At 39.1% G+C, this 20,220-nt stretch overlaps 3 protein-coding genes across 4 annotated transcripts in view; 2 read left to right on the forward strand and 1 right to left on the reverse strand.

Annotated features, from left to right (window-relative positions):
* rb1 (retinoblastoma 1) overlaps nucleotides 1–20,220 on the reverse strand; it is a 45,576-nt gene that overhangs the window by 12,180 nt on the left and 13,176 nt on the right. For both annotated transcript variants that reach the window (XM_061962227.1, XM_061962226.2), the window contains 9 exons: nucleotides 19,628–19,737; nucleotides 19,470–19,550; nucleotides 18,364–18,451; nucleotides 18,148–18,264; nucleotides 18,012–18,068; nucleotides 17,822–17,853; nucleotides 17,608–17,684; nucleotides 17,262–17,485; nucleotides 1,793–1,908 (listed from right to left, as the gene is read on the reverse strand). In XM_061962227.1, the coding sequence (XP_061818211.1) occupies nucleotides 1,793–1,908; nucleotides 17,262–17,485; nucleotides 17,608–17,684; nucleotides 17,822–17,853; nucleotides 18,012–18,068; nucleotides 18,148–18,264; nucleotides 18,364–18,451; nucleotides 19,470–19,550; nucleotides 19,628–19,737 (902 nt within the window). The remainder of the gene's footprint in view (nucleotides 1–1,792; nucleotides 1,909–17,261; nucleotides 17,486–17,607; nucleotides 17,685–17,821; nucleotides 17,854–18,011; nucleotides 18,069–18,147; nucleotides 18,265–18,363; nucleotides 18,452–19,469; nucleotides 19,551–19,627; nucleotides 19,738–20,220) is intronic.
* On the forward strand, nucleotides 2,663–4,420 carry LOC133607519 (lysophosphatidic acid receptor 6-like). Its single transcript, XM_061962228.1, has one exon. The coding sequence runs from the start codon at nucleotides 2,987–2,989 to the stop codon at nucleotides 4,103–4,105; it is 1,119 nt and encodes a 372-aa protein (XP_061818212.1). The 5' UTR covers nucleotides 2,663–2,986; the 3' UTR covers nucleotides 4,106–4,420.
* On the forward strand, nucleotides 10,876–11,823 carry LOC140679017 (putative P2Y purinoceptor 10). The gene is given in 3 exon segments (XM_072913755.1): nucleotides 10,876–11,273; nucleotides 11,275–11,393; nucleotides 11,396–11,823. Coding segments are annotated over 3 exon segments (945 nt in total).

A 20,220-nucleotide genomic window follows, 5' to 3' on the forward strand; every position in this document is an offset into this window, starting at 1 on the left:
ATGATTTCCTTTGTAGGAGAAACATTATTGTAGATAAAAACACTGTTTCATGGACCTCAAGTAGAAATTGAATTTGCATATGAAAACAACACAAACAGTACAAAGTCATTTGGCAGAAAAAAATAATAACAAAAAATAACTAAAATAAATGTGAACAATGTGCAAGATAGCAATTTATGGGCATGAGAGATTCAAAAATAAAAAACAATGTAACAATTTTGAAAGGTGGCCCCTGATGGCCATAAGACATAACTGCACTTTTTGTCCATATAGATAAAAATAGTGCTCATGTATGAGATCTAGGGCTGCCAATTAAAGCCAACGTAATAATTAAGATAATTTTTTTTATCAAAATTGAAATCACGATTACTGATTACTGATCATGATTACTGTGTTGGGATGTGAACGTAATACCATCATGTAATTTGTAATGTCTAATTAAAAGGCTATCAATAAACGTTATCCATATATCTAAAGACAAGTATTTGTTTTTTTTGTTCATTAATAATATCAACATATCAGCTTTTTGTCATTACATGATGTCTTTGTCTCTATTTTTACATTTTGATCGAGGGAGGTATTATTTATTAGATTTTTTAAGTTATGTACATGTAGATGCAGTATTGGGGACAGATCTATTAAAGAATTTGAGCAGAAATATGTTGTATAGGAATTAACTATACACAATAAAACATTAACAAAATGCTGTGTCACATTAATGATTTTTAAAGTAATATCTTTGTGACATGAAAAAAACAAGTATTGTAAAAAAAAACCTGGTGTTTACTTTTGATATCAATATAAAACTCAAAGCAGTTTGGCTAATGAAGATGAAGTCTCTTCTCCAACGCCTCCTAGTGTTTCAGTACAACAGTTTGGGCAAAAAAAATAAAGAGGAGTGACACCTCTCACACCTCATACACAGTCTTCACAGCCTTTGTTCAGTTTGCTGAGCTGACAAAACATTATAGCTAGTATTGATGTTATTTGAACACTGTTACAGTTAGCAGTTAAATCAAGGACGAGTGAGCATCCAGTAAACAAACTAAAGACTTTATAAACAAGTTGTAGCAACGTTCCCGACACATCGCCTGCTACATGTTCCTTCACGTCATATTGACAAAATAAAAGCAACATCAAATAGTTTTCTCCTTCGCTGCATAATTTTAGTGAGAGACAAATACGTCTGTCTCCAATATTGTCCACACCCGTCTCCATCTAAACACAGCAGTGCGCTCTTAAACGCACGTCGTGAAGTGAGTGAAAATGACGTTAAACCAAGCGCTTGGCTGTGTACTCCGAGGGGAAATCTCCGGAGCAAAGTCTGTGTAGTTTGTCTGCCAGTGTTGCATTAATAAATGACGGTTTTTCGGTCATTAAAAAATTAGATGGTATTACCAACCTTCGGGAATTTTATTGCGGTTTATCATTATACCGTACCGTTACATCCCTAAAACATATACAATGGTCTCAAAAATTAAGTAAGAGTTGATCAATTATAAATCCAAATTAATTAGTTGATCTGCTAAACTCATCTCACTGCACTATACTGCTGGTTTGCAATACCAATAAAGAATATGATATACTATGTTGTTGGAAGAACAATCACAATTGACATATTTCTACTTCCCCTTCTCCATTTCAACAGACCAACTCTTGTCTAAACATTCATTACGACACTCTCGTGTGTAACTAGAGTGACTAGCTATGACTAAACTATAATTCTGATTCATGGTAGTTTTGCAAGATTTGACTGACAGCAACCGAGCTAGCGGTGAACAGGTGGACTTACAGGTCAGCGGCAGTGTGGTTGTGCTGTAGTGGTTGGCTGAAACTAGCCGGAGTCTCCGTCTGTTCCACGGCACCGCTTCCATGCTCCTGCTTCAGCAGCTCAAAGAGATGAGAGTCCTGCAAAAATAGATAAAGCAATAATTTACTTCTAATATCAGAGATAACTACTTATGCCTCTGTGTTTCATACAAAAGAGAAGGAAGTTCATTTTATGCAGAAAAGAAAGACAGCCATAATAATGCAATAAAACTCGGGCAAGCTTGGTGATACATTTTTACTGTGAATGTGCATTTTTTTGCAGCTTTGCAGAAATATTATTGTACACAAGATAAAAACACACAACTTTTACTGTGTGAATTTCAGATTTCAGCATGTGATCATCAGCATGTGGACAGCAGGAGGCAAACAGATTATTAACTGGTGTAGACAGGTGTGGTTTACAAAGAACACAGCAGCTGCAAGTATGGACCTGCAACTACTGTGTTCTTCCTGTGCGTATTGGACACACCCTACTGACGACACCAGTCTTCCTGGTACGTGACAACCCTTGCAATATTCAGTTACATATGAACCAAAGTCCAGTATTTACTTTCTATTTGACAAAATGTAAATCATTACTGATCTCGTCTCGTGTACAAATAATATGGCATTATTACATGCTGTCCGGGATATTCAATTATGTGGCTGATCTACATAATCAAATACAGCAACCAAAATAAAAAAAGCTATTCAAACGTTGTTGAATAACAAGTCTTGATATAAATATTCAAATTTAAGGTGAGGAAAAAAACAAAGCAGTAATGGGAGGACTTTGGCAAGAGTGGAAGCTCCTCCCTTTGTGCTTCAGCAGTCCTGGGAGTTCTTTGGTGTCGGACCGTCTGACAAGCTTGCAGCTTTTAAAAGGTAATCACGCCCAGAAGGCACGCTGACGGAACACACAGGAGAGAAAAAGATCTCTTCACGTTCTAAGACTAGGAAAATACTTCATTTTTTTCATTGAGGATTTAACAACGTCCAGTACAACATTCACAAACAGACTACGACAAAGGAATTTTGTGGGGAAGTGAGTATTCTTCAGCATGCCAACGTTCTTATTCTCTTCCAACTGAAATGCAAACAAGTGGATTGTTGCAGGCTATTGCACAAACTGTTTCTTTGACCAGAGATGACTGAAGAGAGTTCCTCCACTCTGTAAATGTTCCAGAATCCCCTAGTTGATCTAAACATGTTTAACAGCACCCTAAAGACACTGGGTGCCACTCATACATTTATGAAGTGCAACAAAAGTGATGACTTCAAGTACCCTCTGTACAGCGCAGTTTTCAGCGTGGTGTTTATAGTGGGATTCTTCTTCAACATGGTGGCCGTCTACATATTTGGGTGCACCCTGAAGTTGAGGAACGAGACCACGACGTACATGGTGAACCTCGTCGTTTCAGACTCTCTCTTTGTCCTCAGCCTGCCTTTTCGGATAGTCTACTTCATCAAGCGCGAATGGTTGTTTGGGAGGGTGCTCTGCAAGATTTCCGTGGCACTTTTTTACACCAACATGTATGGCAGCATCCTCTTCCTAACCTGCATCAGCGTTGACCGCTTTCTGGCCATTGTGCACCCATTCCGATCCCAGGCCATAAGGACAAAGCGGAATGCCAAACTGGCATGTCTTACAGTGTGGGTGTTAGTTCTTTCTGGAAGTATACCCACCGGATTCCTTCTGGACACCACTTCACTCAAAAACGTCAACGCCTCTTCAAACTACTGCTTTGAAAACTACTCTAACAAGCAGTGGCAGTTTAAGCTGTCCAAAGTGGTGGTATTTATTGAGACAGTCGGCTTCATCATCCCGCTGATGGTCAATGCCTTCTGCTCGGTGATGGTTCTACAGACTTTGAAGAAACCCCAGACCATCAGCCGCGGAAGCATCAACAAAGCAAAAATATTGAGGATGATCGTTGTGCATCTGCTCATCTTCTGCTTCTGTTTCATCCCCTACAACGTCAATCTCATATTTTACTCTCTGGTCCGCTCGAAAGTTCTCAAGGGATGTGAAGCAGAACACGTGGTTAGAGCCATCTACCCTATTGCACTGTGCATTGCTGTGACCAACTGCTGCTTTGATCCAGTGGTTTACTACTTCACTTCAGAAACCATTCAGAGCTCCATCAAACGCAAGTCTAAGGTGTGGCACAACGGCGTTAAGCTTCTGGACAGATTACAGGGCGACAGTCGGCAGAACAGCCCAAATTCAACACCAAAAAACCTGGCCCTGAGGTCTCTAAAATCTCAGAAGTTCTCAGGCACAAATACTATATAGTCTTCTGAAAACTCAAGCATCTGATGCCATATAAAATTGATGGCTGTTGGTGAGCCAGAAAATTATATGGGATGTATGAATGGACACCAATAACTGGGATTTAATTACATTGACAGTAATAAAAATGAGGATCAATATCATTGTCATGGTGACAAAACAAATGAAATCATTTTCTCCTGACTTGCATGAATCATTTGGACACTTTCAAACAAGTATCAGTGTTTACACATTATGATGTTGTTCTGAAACCAGTATTTAAAGCTGTTTTGATGTACTCAGTAGTTTCCAGGTCTTTCATTCAGGCACTTCATTGAGTGGTACCGCTTCATTCTGACAGCAAATAAAATGACTGTAAAAGAGTGCAGTGTTACAAATGTATCAGTTATTGCTGCGCAAGCAAATTATTGGTTTATACGAATGAGTCATACAATTGCTTACATCACAACTTGTATGTAGTATGACCGGCCAACTGCAATAACTTACAATGACACAACAGCTTTCAGGTGTAGTCAATGAAAAAAGAACTATAATAGTCGGCAGAAGTTGAATAACATTGACAATGCTCAAACCGAAACAGGTTATTAGGATGTGTGCTGGCATACATACTTTTAGTAAAGTAAGGTAAAACAGGTAATACAGATACCAGAAAATTCGAACCTGAGTAATCATCCATCTATCCATTTTCTACCACTTGTCCCTCTCGGGGTCGCGGGTGTGCTGGAGCCTATCCCGACTGCACTCGGGCAGGAGGTGGGGTACACCTTGGACACGTCGCCACCTCATCGCAGGGCCAACTCAGATAGACAGACAACATTCACATTCACATTCACACACTCTGGCCAATTAGGTGTTGCCAATCAACCTATCCCCAGGTGCATGTCTTTGGAGGTGGGAGGAAACCGGAGTACCCAGAGGGAACCCACGCAGTCATTGGGCGAACATCCAAACATCCAAACTCCACAAAGATCGAATACAGAACCTTTGTATTGTGAAATACACAATTTAAATGTTGCCAGTCATACAAATAAAACATAAAAAGTCCACATTTCTTTGTCAAAGTAGCTCCAACAGTGATGAAAGTTGAACATCCCTGGTCTAAGGTGTCTACGTCAGTCTAACATGGTGTGGCTTGAACGCAAGTGAAATATTTGTCGTTTCTTGCAAAAGCTGTAAAACTAAGTGAGAGCTCCAACATTCCTGTCAGGCGGCTCACCCTGAGGGTCTGCTCTGACAGGGGCAAAAGCATCAACACCTGTGAAACATCAGCATACAAGCAGCTACATGCCTCGAGAAATTTACAGGAATCCTCACCATATCACATGTCATACACACAGGATTGCGCAGAGATCCATTGTATTATGCCGATCAAGGGTTATGATGAAATTCAAAGAGTCTGGCATCTGCGTAGTCATTTGTTCAGTGTCAAAGGTTACTCCTTCCCTCCCTACTGTATTGTATAAAAGAATGACACATCTGTCATTTTGCGCCGTTTCCTTTCATACCTGCTATGAATGTGAACTGTGCCTTTTGAGATGCTCGAGCTTCTCAAAATAAATCTAAGAAAGACAATGTTGTTTGACTAAGCGAAAAAAGGAACATTTTCATTAGTGTATGTAGGGATGTCCTGATTAACATGTTTGGCCTCCGATCCGAATCTGATTTTTTAGATTGAGATCAATCAGATTCCGAGTCTCGATTTGATACTTATAATAGATTAAAGAACTGAAAATGTTTTATTGCAAAGTAAGTACATTAACTAGAGATGCGCGGTTTGCGGGCACAACCGCGGAGTCCGCGGATTATCCGCGGATCGGGCGGATGAAATTAAAAAAAATTAGATTTTATCCGCGGGTCGGGTCGGGTCGGGCGGTTGAAATAAAAAAAAATTAGATTTTAAATAGATTCAGGCGGGTGGCAGTTAAACCAATTCGGAAATATATATACATAGTTAAATGTTGTTACCCACATACGAAAAACGAGCAGGCACCTGCTGCATATGCCACAACAGAAGAAAAAAAAAAAAGAGATGGACACTTTTACAGAGCGGAGAAGGGACGCCTCGCCGGGGTCCGGGACCGAGGCCCCTTCCCCCGAGAGGAACCCGCTAAGGAGTGTGTAACAACCCACCTGCCGAATCAACTAGCCCTGAAAATGGATGGCGCTGGAGCGTCGGGCCCATACCCGGCCGTCGCCGGCAGCGAGACGCGCTTGGAGGTGCGCTCAGCGCGGCTCCCATATGATTGCGCACTGGTGTGCGTCTGGGCCGTGACAGCGTGGCACGCGAATGTCTGTGCTGCATTGGATCAGTCTCCTTTCTTTAACAGGCAAAAGCTTTATAACCTCACTAATGCCTTGCATCGTCTATATTAGATGTATAACAACGGGCGGGTGCGGGCGGGTGCGGTTCTGATCAAATGTTACATCGGGTGGATGGCGGATGGTTGACGACTTTCTGATGCGGTTGCGGATGAAATAATTGCCTATCCGTGCATCTCTAACATTAACACATTTTTAGGAAGCTCATCTTTTTAAGTAAAAATGTGCTAGTATTGTTGTAAATCAGATGATGTATCGCATTTGTGGTATTAAATGTTACATACATTTTGTTGACGAAAGAAAGTGGTTTGTGCACAATAAAAGCAAAAACTATTATCGGCTCCTATTTAAAGGGGGAACTGCACTTTCTGCACTTAATACATTCTAAATATTAAATAAACGTACATAAAAGTCCGCTTACAGTGGAGCCAATGGGAGGTCCTATATCCCGCCCACAAAATTCAATAAATAACTATTCAAAAAGCGCTGACAATACACCATTTACATTTTGTGACTTAAAAATTAACCAAGTATTAGTGATATTGTTATTATAGACGCTAACACAGACGAACTATTTATAGCGGCGACGTGATCACGACTGTGTCTGTGTGGTCCGCTCTTTCCTCGCTTCTCTGCTCCTTGGAAGTTTATTGTAGATCATAAATCATGCCTCACCTGGAAAGTAGATGGCTCAGGATGTAATCCGACAAGTTGATACACTCTGACAGCCATTTAGAACCCGAGACTGGCGAGAAAGACATGAAAAGACGCTTGGTCCCCCCGCACCCCCACCACGTTTTTTCGCAAGGATTATGAGTAATTTTTATCCAAACGGGAATATATAAACATCCTAGCAGTCGGCATCCTAATGACAAAAGACCTTGCACAGTAAGTAATGTTTTATTATGTTTGTTGGCTCTCATAAAGTCTGCAGTGAGTAATAATCAGTGATGAAGAAAAAGAAAGCACACGTGATGCGCTTTTGTAAATAATGTGCCATGTATGCTTAAAATGACCAAAATAAGTAAATATTAAATGGTATTATAAATGTGCTTGTTACTACATTACATATATACTTACATCATGTATATAAACCCCTAATGGAGGTGTTTGGATGTTGTTTTAAGGGCTTTATAGGCAGAATTGAGCGTCTCCCATTGGCTCCATTGTAAGCGGACTTTTGATTCCATCCATCCATCCATTTTCTACCGCTTGTCCCTCTTGGGGTCACGGGCATGGCTGGAGCCTATCCCAGGTGCAATCGAGCAGAAGGTGGACAAGTTGCCACCTCATCACAAGCCCAACACAGATAAACAGACAATATTTATACACAAACAACATTCATACTCAATTGCATTTACTTAATATTTAGGATGCATTACAAAAAAAATGACATCCATCGTCATGGCTTTCATAATGATTGTGGAACGATAGGCAAAATTCCAAAAAAAGTGCGGTTCCCCTTTAATTTATTTGGATTTTGCCCTCTAAACCTTCCTGCATCTAGAGACGTTTTCCCTGAGTTTGTAAACAATAACTAAAACAACCAAAATGACAAATGATTTTGTAATAAATATATCAATCTAATCACTTTAAGTGTAATTTTTAAACTGATACTAATAGTTACCGACAGTATCAACATCTGAATCCATCCCCCAACTTTACATTGTAGCTTTAGCGGTTAGCTTCTTGTGTCGTCCTGCTCCGTGTGTGTGTGTGTGTGTGTGTGTGTAGCATGCTAAGCCATTCTTTTTCCTCTAGTCCGCCAGTAATATCGACACTTAAAAGATAGGCTCCAGCGCCCCCCGCGACCCCTTAAGGGACAAGCGGTAGAAAATGGATGGATGGAATTGTAAAAAAGACCTTTATTTTCCGCTATTTTGGTAAGGATTAGTCTCTTAGAAGCGGCTTTGCACTATGGATGAACAACACTTTTGTTGTAGCTTGCGCTCAAATTTTAACCGGTGTCATGGCAAGACACGCACCTTCTTGGAATTCATTCAACTCCAGCATGTTGTGCAACAACAAATCCGGAAATGTAATTGTGTCTCCCTGAGTGTGCATCCCTTTTTAGTGAATATTTTTACCTGAGTACTATATTTAACCATGTAAAAACTGGGACACAGCTGCGGAAAAGATCAACTGGGCTTGGTAACTCATAAGCTGATTGCTGATCAGTTAAAAAAGGCAAACATCTCAAGTGGATTGTAATAGGCCTTCCTACTGCGGAGCTATAAAGTGAGTACCGTATTTTTCGGACTATAAGTCGCAGTTCTTTTCATAGTTTGGCCGGTGGTGCGACTTACACTCAGGAGCGACTTATGTGTGAAATTATTAACACATTACCGTAAAAAATCAAATAATATTATTTAGCTCATTCACGTAAGAGACTAGACGTATAAGATTTCATGGGATTTAGCGATTAGGATTGACAGATTGTTTGGTAAACGTATAGCATGTTCTATATGTTATAGTTATTTGAATGACTCTTACCATAATATGTTACGTTAACATACCAGGCACGTTCTCAGTTGGTTATTTATGCGTCATATAACGTACACTTATTCAGCCTGTTGTTCACTATTCTTTATTTATTTTAAATTGCCTTTCAAATGTCTATTCTTGGTGTTGGGTTTTATCAAATAAATTTCCCCAAAAAATGCGACTTATACTCCAGTGCGACTTATATATGCGTTTTTTCCTTGTTTATTATGCATTTTCGGCAGGTGCGACTTATACTCCGGTGCGATTTATACTCCGAAAAATACGGTAATACCCACTGATGCTTCAGTCAAGCACTGTCTAAGGTCTGAAAACCAGATTTTACTTTTTTTTTTACAGTTATTACAAAAGTTAAATAGTAAATAAGTAAAGTAGATTTTTTTTTTTTGGTGGGGGCGCAAGGCGATATTTTTTTTTACTGGGTCTGTGGCGGTTAAAACAAAGATTTATGGTGTGAGAGGACCCAAGAGGGAGCGAGTGGAGGCGTGAAGCCTTTCCTTCTGCAGTGATGTGTTCTGCTGCAGCATCCTAAAAGGCTTACTCACTAGCTGAGTGGAAAATGAACTAGTATGACTGCATTTCGATGACATTCTGGTGAGTGCCCACCCTGCGACTTTCAGTTTCAGTACAATCCACACAGTTACTAATATTGAAAGTTAGTTTTACAAGTTGTGTCCACTTTAAATGAGGAATGTTTTTTGTATTTATGATTGTTGTTTGAATATCAATCACACAATATGCATATTGTTTCATTTTAAGTAAAGCAGGGATAATGTAAGGAATAAGTTAATGTACATTTACAGCATTATCCATCCATCCATTTTCTATCGCTTGTCCCTTTCGGGGTGCTGGAGCCTATCTCAGCTGCATTTGGGCGGTAGGCGGGGTACATCCTGGACAAGTCGCCACCTCATCGCAGGGCCAACACAGATAGACAGACAACATTCACACTCACATTATTTTTAAGCTTATAGATACCGGTAGATAAGACTTAGATTTTTGTTAAAACGTGAACTTAGCATTTCTTAATATTTTTAGTTCCATCCATCCATCCATCTTCTTCCGCTTATCCGAGGTCGGGTCGCGGGGGTAGCAGCCTAAGCAGGGAAGCCCAGACTTCCCTCTCCCCAGCCACTTCGTCCAGCTCTTCCTGTGGGACCCCGAGGCGTTCCCAGGCCAGCCGAGAGACATAGTCTTCCCAACGTGTCCTGGGTCTTCCCCGCGGCCTCCTACCGGTCGGACGTGCCCTAAACACCCCCCTAGGGAGGCGTTCGGGTGGCATCCTAACCAGATGCCCGAACCACCTCATCTGGCTCCTCTCGATGTATTTTTAGTTGTTATTTAATAGTTTTTGAATACTTAAAAAGTCAGTCACTCAGACAATAAAACACGGTGATCTTTTCTTTAACCTGTTAATATTTAAGAACTTTATTTTAACATTGCAGTACAGTATTATCGACAAAAGAAATACCTCTAAAAACATGGTTTTGAAAATAATAAATAAAAAGTATTTTTGACAAAATGACACATTCTCAATTGTTTTTCTGAAAATAATAACACTAATCACTTGACAATAAGTGATAATATTAATTAAAAGATGTAATATAATGACTGTACTCTTATGATAGTGACAGCATGGCAATTTTGTTATTGGCACAGATTGAAGTCACTTTTTCCAACTACGGACATTTTTATTTATGACAAAAGGCAGTTAAAACAGAAGTAAACATTTGGCCGGCTGTGTCTGTGTTTGTCATCTTCTGCAAATTTACCCTCAATAAAGCAGTACACTATTTGAATTCATTAAAATTTTTACCTGCCAGAGGTTTAATTGCTCCAAAAGAAGCTCATAACCATGTTGCTTCTCACATTTTATGTTCACATAAAACAACCTAATTTCCTCCAGCTACGTGAGGATTTACAACAACAGGGGCGTGACAACCTTTGGAGCCATGGAGGTGAGGAATATGACTGTACTGACAGTGCTTGTCAGTCAAAGCACATCTCTGTCGAACTGCACTATGGACACCAGCTACCGCTTCACCTTCTACCAAGTGACCTACAGCGTCATCTTTCTGATAGGCTTGGCCACTAACAGCCTGGCTCTGCGAAAACTGTGCGGATTTTGCTACACCAGCAACAGCACGGTCATATACCTGGTGAGCCTCTCTGTCGCTGACATGTTTTTTGTTGCCTCTTTGCCGCTGAGAATCTACTACCACCACCAAAAGGCCCAAGCACTGACCTTCAAGACAGGAGATGGCTGGAGCCCTGGGGCGGCATACTGTCAGCTTACTTTTAGCCTCAAATACATCAGCCTGTATGGGAGCATCTTCTTCCTTGTCTGCATCTATGGACCGCTACTTAGCGGTAGTGCACCCTTTAGCATCAACTGGACAAAGGGTGTGTGTGGCGCAGCTCTTAAGTGGGGCGATCTGGTGCTTGGCGGTTTGGCTCAGTGTGACTGTGCCTCTGCAGCAGCCCATCAGGATCATTCAAGCCTGCTGGACCCTTCCTCACAGCGTCACTGCACAATCATACTCATAGACCTAGGTTTAGTGATGGTTTCATTCATACTACCCACAGTCATACTACTCTACAGCTACAGCCGGGTGCTCAGTGCGCTCCGCCAGTCAAGACAGGGTCGCCGGCACACTCTCATCCTAATTTACTGGGTGCTAGGTGTCTTCTTGCTCTGCTTTGTCCCCTATCACCTCAACCTGCTGGGCTATACGCTTACGCACGTGGGGCTGATGTCCAGTTGCGGCCTAGCAAAGATGACAAAACTTGTCCACCCGATCGTTTTATCTCTGGCCAGCTTCAACTGCTGCCTCAACCTGCTCATCTACCACTTCTCCAGCAGGGAAGCACCTGGCAGCAAAGGCAGTGGGAGCCACTGATTAAGGGAATGTGCTAAAATGACACAGAGGACAGTGTCAACAATCATTTTGAATCAACAACACATGGTAAAATTCCATAATTGCCCAACTCCTGTGCATGAGAAAAAGGGAAAAAGGCAAGTGAAGTGGGTAGGTAGAAAGAAACGTTATTCAAGCTATCAAAAAGATGCAGGAAAATACCTAGGTTGATGTTTATCTTTTTTAATGATAATTGCAAAGCTTCATAAATATCTATTGTTCTGTCTGATATATGGTACGGCAGGGGTTCTTAACCTTTTAGACCCTGGGCCCACTCAAATATTAACACTAAATTAAGACTAAATTAATAACCCTAATCTTGATTTTAATCATATTCAATAATTATATTTAACCTACTTATAGTTTAACAGGATAAACATTGTCCAGTGATATAAAACCAAAACCAAAGATTATTATCAAGGCTTAGGTCAGGCTGATTACAAAACTACATACAAATTAAATATACTGCAAAAAAAGGGACTTATAAAAACTGATTAAAAATAAATCTACATACAATTATGCAATGCTAAAATTAATACATTCTAACTAAATGAATACGCAATAATAATACAATGTGTTTCTTAGATACTCTGTCATACAATTTAAATGCAAATTAAAATACAACTTCACCACTTCAGTCATGATTTTTGTGCTTAAGAAACTTCTCTATGACTTTAGCTCCAGACTCCTTCTGTTTGTTTGATACAAAGTCGTGTATGGAGAGGGTATGGCCGACTAAACAGCAGTCGCCATGTTTGCTACCAAGGACGTGTGCGGAAGCCTGCAATTGCTGTCGTAACTAAAATAATACATCTAACTATAGTTCTAAACATAGTCCAGCTCATAAACTTACAATAAAACATGCTTTTATTTCATCAAAGTATAATTTTGCAGCTGTGTTTGACGTAGTCTGCTGCTACATTCATGCCGTGTTTAGTGACCAGCAGGCTTTCTAACACGCTGCCAACAGCGCAATAAAAGTAAAAAAAAAAACAGAACGACCACAAAACAAGTTAATACCCTCATTTTGCTTTGTACATCATTTCAACTGGGTGGAAATGCATTAGATCATTGAATTTCAATAATTTTAAATCAATTAATAAAGGGTTCAAATGTTCTCGATAGCCAACATTATGTATTAAACAAAGTTTCGTTGTACTTGTGCAATGACAATAAAGACCTACCTCTATTATTCTAACTGATATTTCTTTTTTGTAACACGGTTTGTGAATAAGTGTACTTTTATAGTTAATTTCCCATATTTCTGCACAATAACTCTGGCGAGCAGTAGAGAATATGGAGTGATTTTAGGTCCACAGCAGATTTTGCTTAATTCGTTAGTGACTTATTTCTTGCCACTTTATGTTGTAATTTTATATGAGATTTCCACTTAATTTTATCATCTATTTTTACACCCCTAATGTGGTTTATTTTCCTCTTCTAATGTCTACTCAGTCTATTTGTATTTGACTACCGGTACTTCTTCTGCTGTTAACAAATTGCATTATTTTAGTTTTACTGATATTCAATGATAGTCTATTTTTGTCAAAACATCTTTTTATTTTGTTCATTTATTCTGTTATTTGTATGTGTCTTCACTCCTGAATAGAACACAGACGTGTGTTTCCCTCGCACAAGACACTGTAATTGGTGGCTCTCCAGTGTTGATGGCGAACCTTCACTTTCCATACTTGTCTTCTTTGCGGGTTGTTGGGCTTTCCACAATTCACACGGGTGGACCAGCTCATGGTGCACAACTGGGCATTTTACACGCAAAAAACTAACGAGGAAGCCGCACAAACACAAAGCATCGGCTCAAAGTTGGTAGCAAACAAGGTGCCCTGTTATCCCGTGAGTGCCTTTTGACCAATCATTGAGGAGATCGCCAGAAACCGGGTTAGCCATACTCTCTATATACACGACTCTGGTTTGATATTGTCGTTACTGCCACAAGTGGTGGGAAAGTGTAATACATCTCAATCAATCAATCAATCAATCAATGTTTATTTATATAGCCCTAAATCACAAGTGTCTCAAAGGGCTGCACAAGCCACAACGACATCATCGGTTCAGATCCCACATCAGGGCAAGGAAAAACTCAACCCAGTGGGATGACAATGAGAAACCTTGGAGAGGACCGCAGATGTGGGTGACCCACCCCCACTAGGGCGACTGGTGCAATGGACAGAGGACATTTGAGTACTGCTGCGACCAATACGGGCCACAGCTGAGAAACAGATATTTTTGTCAGCCTTTTAGGGGTGCTGGCAGCCCAACAATGGGACCCGGCCCTATGACGAAGAAACACTGTGCTACTGGATGCTGGATGCAATATGGCTAAAAATCTAAATCACGATATATAAATTGCAGCCCCCTGCTATAACTATGTATATGACGTCATATTTTTTGGTATGTCAATGATAATAAAACCATTTCATAATGGGTTACAAAGGTTCCTAGTTTATTTGCTGACGTATGTGGTTACATACAGTCTCACATCATTTCTGGTTATATTATTTTTTTCTAAAACTATTATTAATCTAGTTGCTATTGCTAACTTATTGTTAATTTCTGGTTAGTTAATGTTGTAATATGGTTCTATCTACACTACAGTTAAAATATAATAATCGCTGATTCTTCTGTTTTTTTGGATACCTTACATAAGTTTTGGGTAATATTACAAATTTAGGTTACCGATTTAATACCACGTAGTTACAGGAGCAGTATTGGCCATACCAATAATGATAATTACTAGAAATGTCCGATAATGGCTTTTTTGCCGATATCCGATATTCCGATATTGTCCGACTCTCAATTACCGATTCCGATATCAACCGATACCGATATATACAGTCGTGGAATTAACACATTAATTATTATGCCTAATTTTGTTGTGATGCCCCGCTGGATGCATTAAACAATGTAACAAGGTTTTCCAAAATTAATCAACTCAAGTTATGGAAAAAAATGCCAACATGGCGCTGCCATATTTATTATTGAAGTCAAAAAGTGCATTATTTTTTTTAACATGCCTCAAAACAGCAGCTTGGAATTTGGGACATGCTCTCCCTGAGAGAGCATGAGGAGGTTGAGGTGGGGGGTAGGGGGTAGCGGGGGGTGTATATTGTAGCGTCCCGGAAGAGTTAGTGCTGCAAGGGGTTCTGGGTATTTGTTCTGTTGTGTTTATGTTGTGTTACGGTGCGGATGTTCTCCCGAAATGTGTTTGTCATTCTTGTTTGGTGTGGGTTCACAGTGTAGCGCATATTTGTAACAGTGTTAAAGTTGTTAATACGGCCACTCTCAGTGTGACCTGTATGGCTGTTGATCGCATTCCGATATTATCGGACATCTCTAATAATTACATTTTTTAAGTTCAATGAATGATTCACATTTTGTATCACAATTTTAATCAGATAAAAACCCAGAATGGCCGTGTAGGAATATTAAGTACATATTGGCAACACTAAATTGGCCCTAGTGTGTGGATGTGAGTGTGAATGTTGTCTGTCTATCTGTGTTGGCCCTGCGATGAGGTGGCGACTTGTCCAGGGTGTACTCCGCCTTCCGCCCGATTGTAGCTGAGATAGGCTCAAGCGCCCCCCGCAACCCCAAAGGGAATAAGCGGTAGAAAATGGATGGATGGATGGATATTTTAATGTTTCCGTATTCCCTTTTATTACATACAATATTTTGAGCAAAATAAAGTCAATACTGCAAAATAACTTAACATAAGCACAAACTATTGACTCAGATTTAAATCCTTAGATTTTTACTCTTAAAGTCTGCCTGTGTCCAGGGACTTATTTCCTAAAGTTACTAAAAATTACAAAAACGATTAAAATAAAAAGATTTTATGGTAATCAAAAGAATCGATCTAATCACTGTAGATTGTCGAGTATCGATCATATACTGATACTTGGTATTTGTATCGATCCGCCCACATCTGTTTACATTCAAGTGCTCTAGCTTAACGATTATCATGGCCTGTTGCATCCTCCTACGGCAGGGGTGTCAAAATCATTTTAGCTCAGGGGCCCTATGGAGGAAAATCTGTGCACACGCGGGCCGGACTATTAAAATCATGGCATTAAAACTAAAAAATAAAGATAACTTCAGATTGTTTTCTTTGTCTTACTTTGGCCAAAAATAGAACAAACACATTCTGAAAATATTACAATAAAAATATAGAAAAAAACAGAAGAAAGTGAATGAATGTTTACAACTGAATACATTTACATATGCATAAAAAAACATTTTCTTTTGTATTATTTTTTTTAATTAATTATGTAACGTTTATGACAACCTTTTTCCAAAACACAATATAGAATGTGAGATAATGCATACATTTATCATTTGTTTTCAAAACGGTTACAAAAAAGCGGAACCCCAAAAATTTACTGTGGGACCCCATTTTTATGACTTGATGGGGTCCCTGTGACCCCATTTTGAAGACTCCTAGTATCAACACTGATGGATTATTGGTGGGTGCAAAACAGCAGCAGGTGGCTGTGGCCTGCGGGCTGGTTCTAATATCAAATATCATCCCCGGGGGCCATAGATAATTCATTCGCGGGCCGGATTTGGCCAGCGGGCCTTGACTTTGACACATAGGTCCTACCGTGTGTAGCGTAGCATGTTTAGCTATTCCTCGTCCTCCAGTGATAACATTTTTTGCTGCCATGGACACAAGGATTAGTGATTCGCACTGTGGATGGACGTTAGCCACTAGCGAGGATGCTACATTGTGTTGAGGATGTGGTTGTCTGCTTGTTGCTGTCAAATTTGCGGGACACAGCTAGAATGTGTCATCAACATGAATTTTCACAATATGATGATAGTATTAAAAGCTTTATTGTTTGCCAAATTTAAACAATTTACATCATATGCCTTTTTATGTTTAGATGTATTATGTTTTGGGGATTTTTTTTTTCTAACTGGATTGTGTGCAAATAATTTTTATCTTTTGTTTTGTAAACAATATTGTATTTTTATGGCTGTTGTGTGATCCGATACTAGCATAATGATTGTATGTAATTAATGTGGTGCTGTTGTTTTACTTTGAATGTGGTGTTATTGGTCGCGTATCAATGTGTGTATTCCTTTTGCCTTAAATGCTTTACATATACAAAAAACGTTTTTGAAATTTCCCACAATGTGTGCTAAGGTGCCAAAGAAGTATTCCTGGATCTGCAAATGTTAAACAGATTCTCCTTGTTCATACAATATGTACCGTATTTTTTGGACTATAAGTCGCAGTTTTTTTCATAGTTTGGCCGGGCTACAGTGCAACTTGTATATATTTTTTTCCTTCTTTATTATGCATTTTCGGCAAGTGCGACTTATACTCCAGTGCGACTTACACTCCGAAAAATACGGTATTTATGTTGTGTCTGTATGTTTATTTGCTGAAGCTCACTGACCGTCCTCCATGCGATGCGCTCCATGATGAGGTTCTCGCAGGTCTCCAAATGTTTGATGATGTCTTTGCTGAGAGTCGGGTCAGCTTTGATAAAGCTCTCGATTACTTTGTAAAAGTCAAAGGCGGTGAGGTTCAAAACGTTCAAAATCCAAGGGAAGCACAGGTCTGTTTCGGCCAGGTCACCACCGCGTCCGTGATTGTATCCCCCTGTCTTAAAACTGCTCTCTAATCGAGAGTTGTAAACAAACATTAGTGCAACGTGTCATTAACAAAAGCTTCATGTTTCATGGCTCAATACATGATAATGTTTTAATTAACTTGTATTACAAAAAAACAACAACACAGACCTCCATATGTTGCCATGACAACCTCTAGAGAACATGCCAAGAGAGAGGTGTGGAATGTGGAGTCATTGAGGAGTTTACTGGAATGAAAGACACGAGATTTGAGGCCAAGAATGCTTCACCAGATATAAAGTCAAGAAAAAGCATGCAAGGCCGTCCAAAGTTCAAGTAGAAAAGAATGCATAAATAACTGAGTTTATAAATACTGTATGAATACCTGAAATTTTGGACGGACAGTCGTATCTCTTCCTGTAAAGCAAAAATGGAAACTTCAACAAAAGTCAACAATATTAAAGGTCTGCTATAATACTTGTATTTGCATGCAATTGTGTTGGCAAAAACATGTTTTCTAGGATGCAATGACTTATTTACACTGTTTTTTCTTAAACATGAATCAAATCATGTACCGATTTTAGCATCGCCTCCATGACTTTGTAGTAGAGTTTGACACCAAGGGTAAATCTCTGAAAAAGGGGAAAAGTACAACTTTAAACACAATACATAGCACATGTTGTGTTGCAGTCTGTGGGTACTACTTTATACCTGTTTGCCAAGAATAATGCAGCGTGGGCCGACTGCCTTGGCAAACCTCTGACTGAATGTCAGTCCCAATGTCTCCAAGCGCTTTAGTACATCCTGAGTCGGATCCACGGTGCAGTTCTAACCACAGCAAAGGCCGAAAATGAGGCAGATGTCTTTTAATATATTATCAGATATAAAACAGACATTTCAATTCAAACACTTGTGAGGATGACGCACCTGGAAATAAGTGGACAAGTTGGTAGATGGTTGGTCGCCACGAGAGGTGAGGTCACCCCTCAACTGCTGAATGGAGGTCATAGCGGCTCTGAAGACAGAAAACAAATAAATAAAAATATCACATTCTGACATATGACATACAGACAGTACTGCAAGCACAATATATATTTCATGTTAATATTTCTTAATAAGAAATTATTTTGATTCATCAAATTAATCCATCATTACTAATCTGATTACAATTTTATAACCCATCTGACTATAAATCCGTGAAATGTCTCTGGCAACACATTTTGAGCAGTTTGTCTAAGTAGCAATATCGTAGCGCTTGTGCAAATGGAAAGTTGATGCAGTAAATAAGTCAATATTGAAGACGCTAAACATTGGTCCTCTCCTTGGGAAATATGAATACAAAATAAACATGACTAAACAGTCGACTGACAAAGTATTATGCACATTCTGCAGAAAGGAGTTACATTTTTACTGAATCACTTCCATCTTAACACAAAATCTTAAAACAGTACCTAACAGTGACATACAACAGATTTAATGTGGATAAATGTTTGTAAAAAAACAAACAAAAAAACACAAATCATTATTTAACACGTTAAGTGCATATATATTCCATTATTTCTTAAGTCTCTTTGCTTATGCAATGTGAAATTGCTATACTATACATTAAAAATGAATGATATTTAATTGTGATTAATTGAAATTAACCCACAGCAAGTGTGATAAATCTGATTAAAAATTATAATAATTTAACAGCTGTCATTTTAGCATCTTTAATGCATAGAGTTTACCAAATTGGCCCTTTATATTTTTGTATTATTTTGTATGCTATTGAGATTGTATTTATTAGAGAACTACGTATTGCCTAGCAGATTGTAGTTGTTTGTTTTATTTAAAAAAAAAAAATTTAACACAAAAGCTAAGCAGTTCTATAGTTTGCATTGTTTCTCCTTACTACACCAAAGAATTTACCAAACTGTGTGACCTTAAAACCGAGGTTCAACTTGAACCGTGTTTATGACAGTCTTATATTTGTGATTTAGATTTTGAAACATGTAAACCAAAAAGCTAAAGTTAAAGATAAATCCCCTCACCTGATGGGAGTCTGAGGAGGAGGGATGACCACTGCATCTTCATCTAGTGGGTTCTTCTTTTGTGTTCTCTCCATTTGTTCTCTGGAAGCCAATAAAGATCGTTTTTAGTTAATTTCTTTCATTTATTAGGCAAAGTTTTTAACCACAAAAAACCTTACGTTTGCTTTTTAGGCGCAAAAAGCGTCTCATCGCCATCCAAAAAAAGTCGTCCGTCAATGTCTCGACTCTTGAGGTAGTGCTCTTCATACAGTTGGTTGAGGCTATTGACCTGTGGTTAGAAATGAAGCGTTTGGCTAATTTGTGTAAGTAAAGTAATGATGTTTCGATGATATGATTGTCACGAAGTATGAATGGACTACCTGTCAGTTGCAAGTGATCTGCTTTAGTTATATTTGAATGTATATTCAAAGTAATTTCATTTAATAGGTTTACAGTTAAAATTTTAAAAAAGGATTTTCAATGTTTTGATTGGGAATACATGACTTTAACAGATGCTCCACTAAGGCCATGTCCACACGAACACAAGAGTTTCAAAAACACATATTTGGGGTTAAAACAATCTCCATCCATACAAGTGTAGTTTCAAGTGTAGTTTTCAAAACTGTCTATGTCTACACACAAACGCATACACATACTGCCATGCACATTTTGTCCAATCAGAAGCCTGAAAAAAGCAGCAACGTATCCAATGACATGTACATTATCTTTAAAAAACAGCCTGCATGTACACAGAGCCCTGGGAAACATTATG

This window comes from Nerophis lumbriciformis, linkage group LG09 (genome assembly GCF_033978685.3).
Source record: "Nerophis lumbriciformis linkage group LG09, RoL_Nlum_v2.1, whole genome shotgun sequence".
Taxonomy (NCBI): Eukaryota; Metazoa; Chordata; class Actinopteri; order Syngnathiformes; family Syngnathidae; genus Nerophis; species Nerophis lumbriciformis.

Bases quoted from the DNA above. Each gene is read 5' to 3' on its own strand.
- LOC133607519 (XM_061962228.1), top strand. From the start codon at position 2,987: ATGTTCCAGAATCCCCTAGTTGATCTAAACATGTTTAACAGCACCCTA.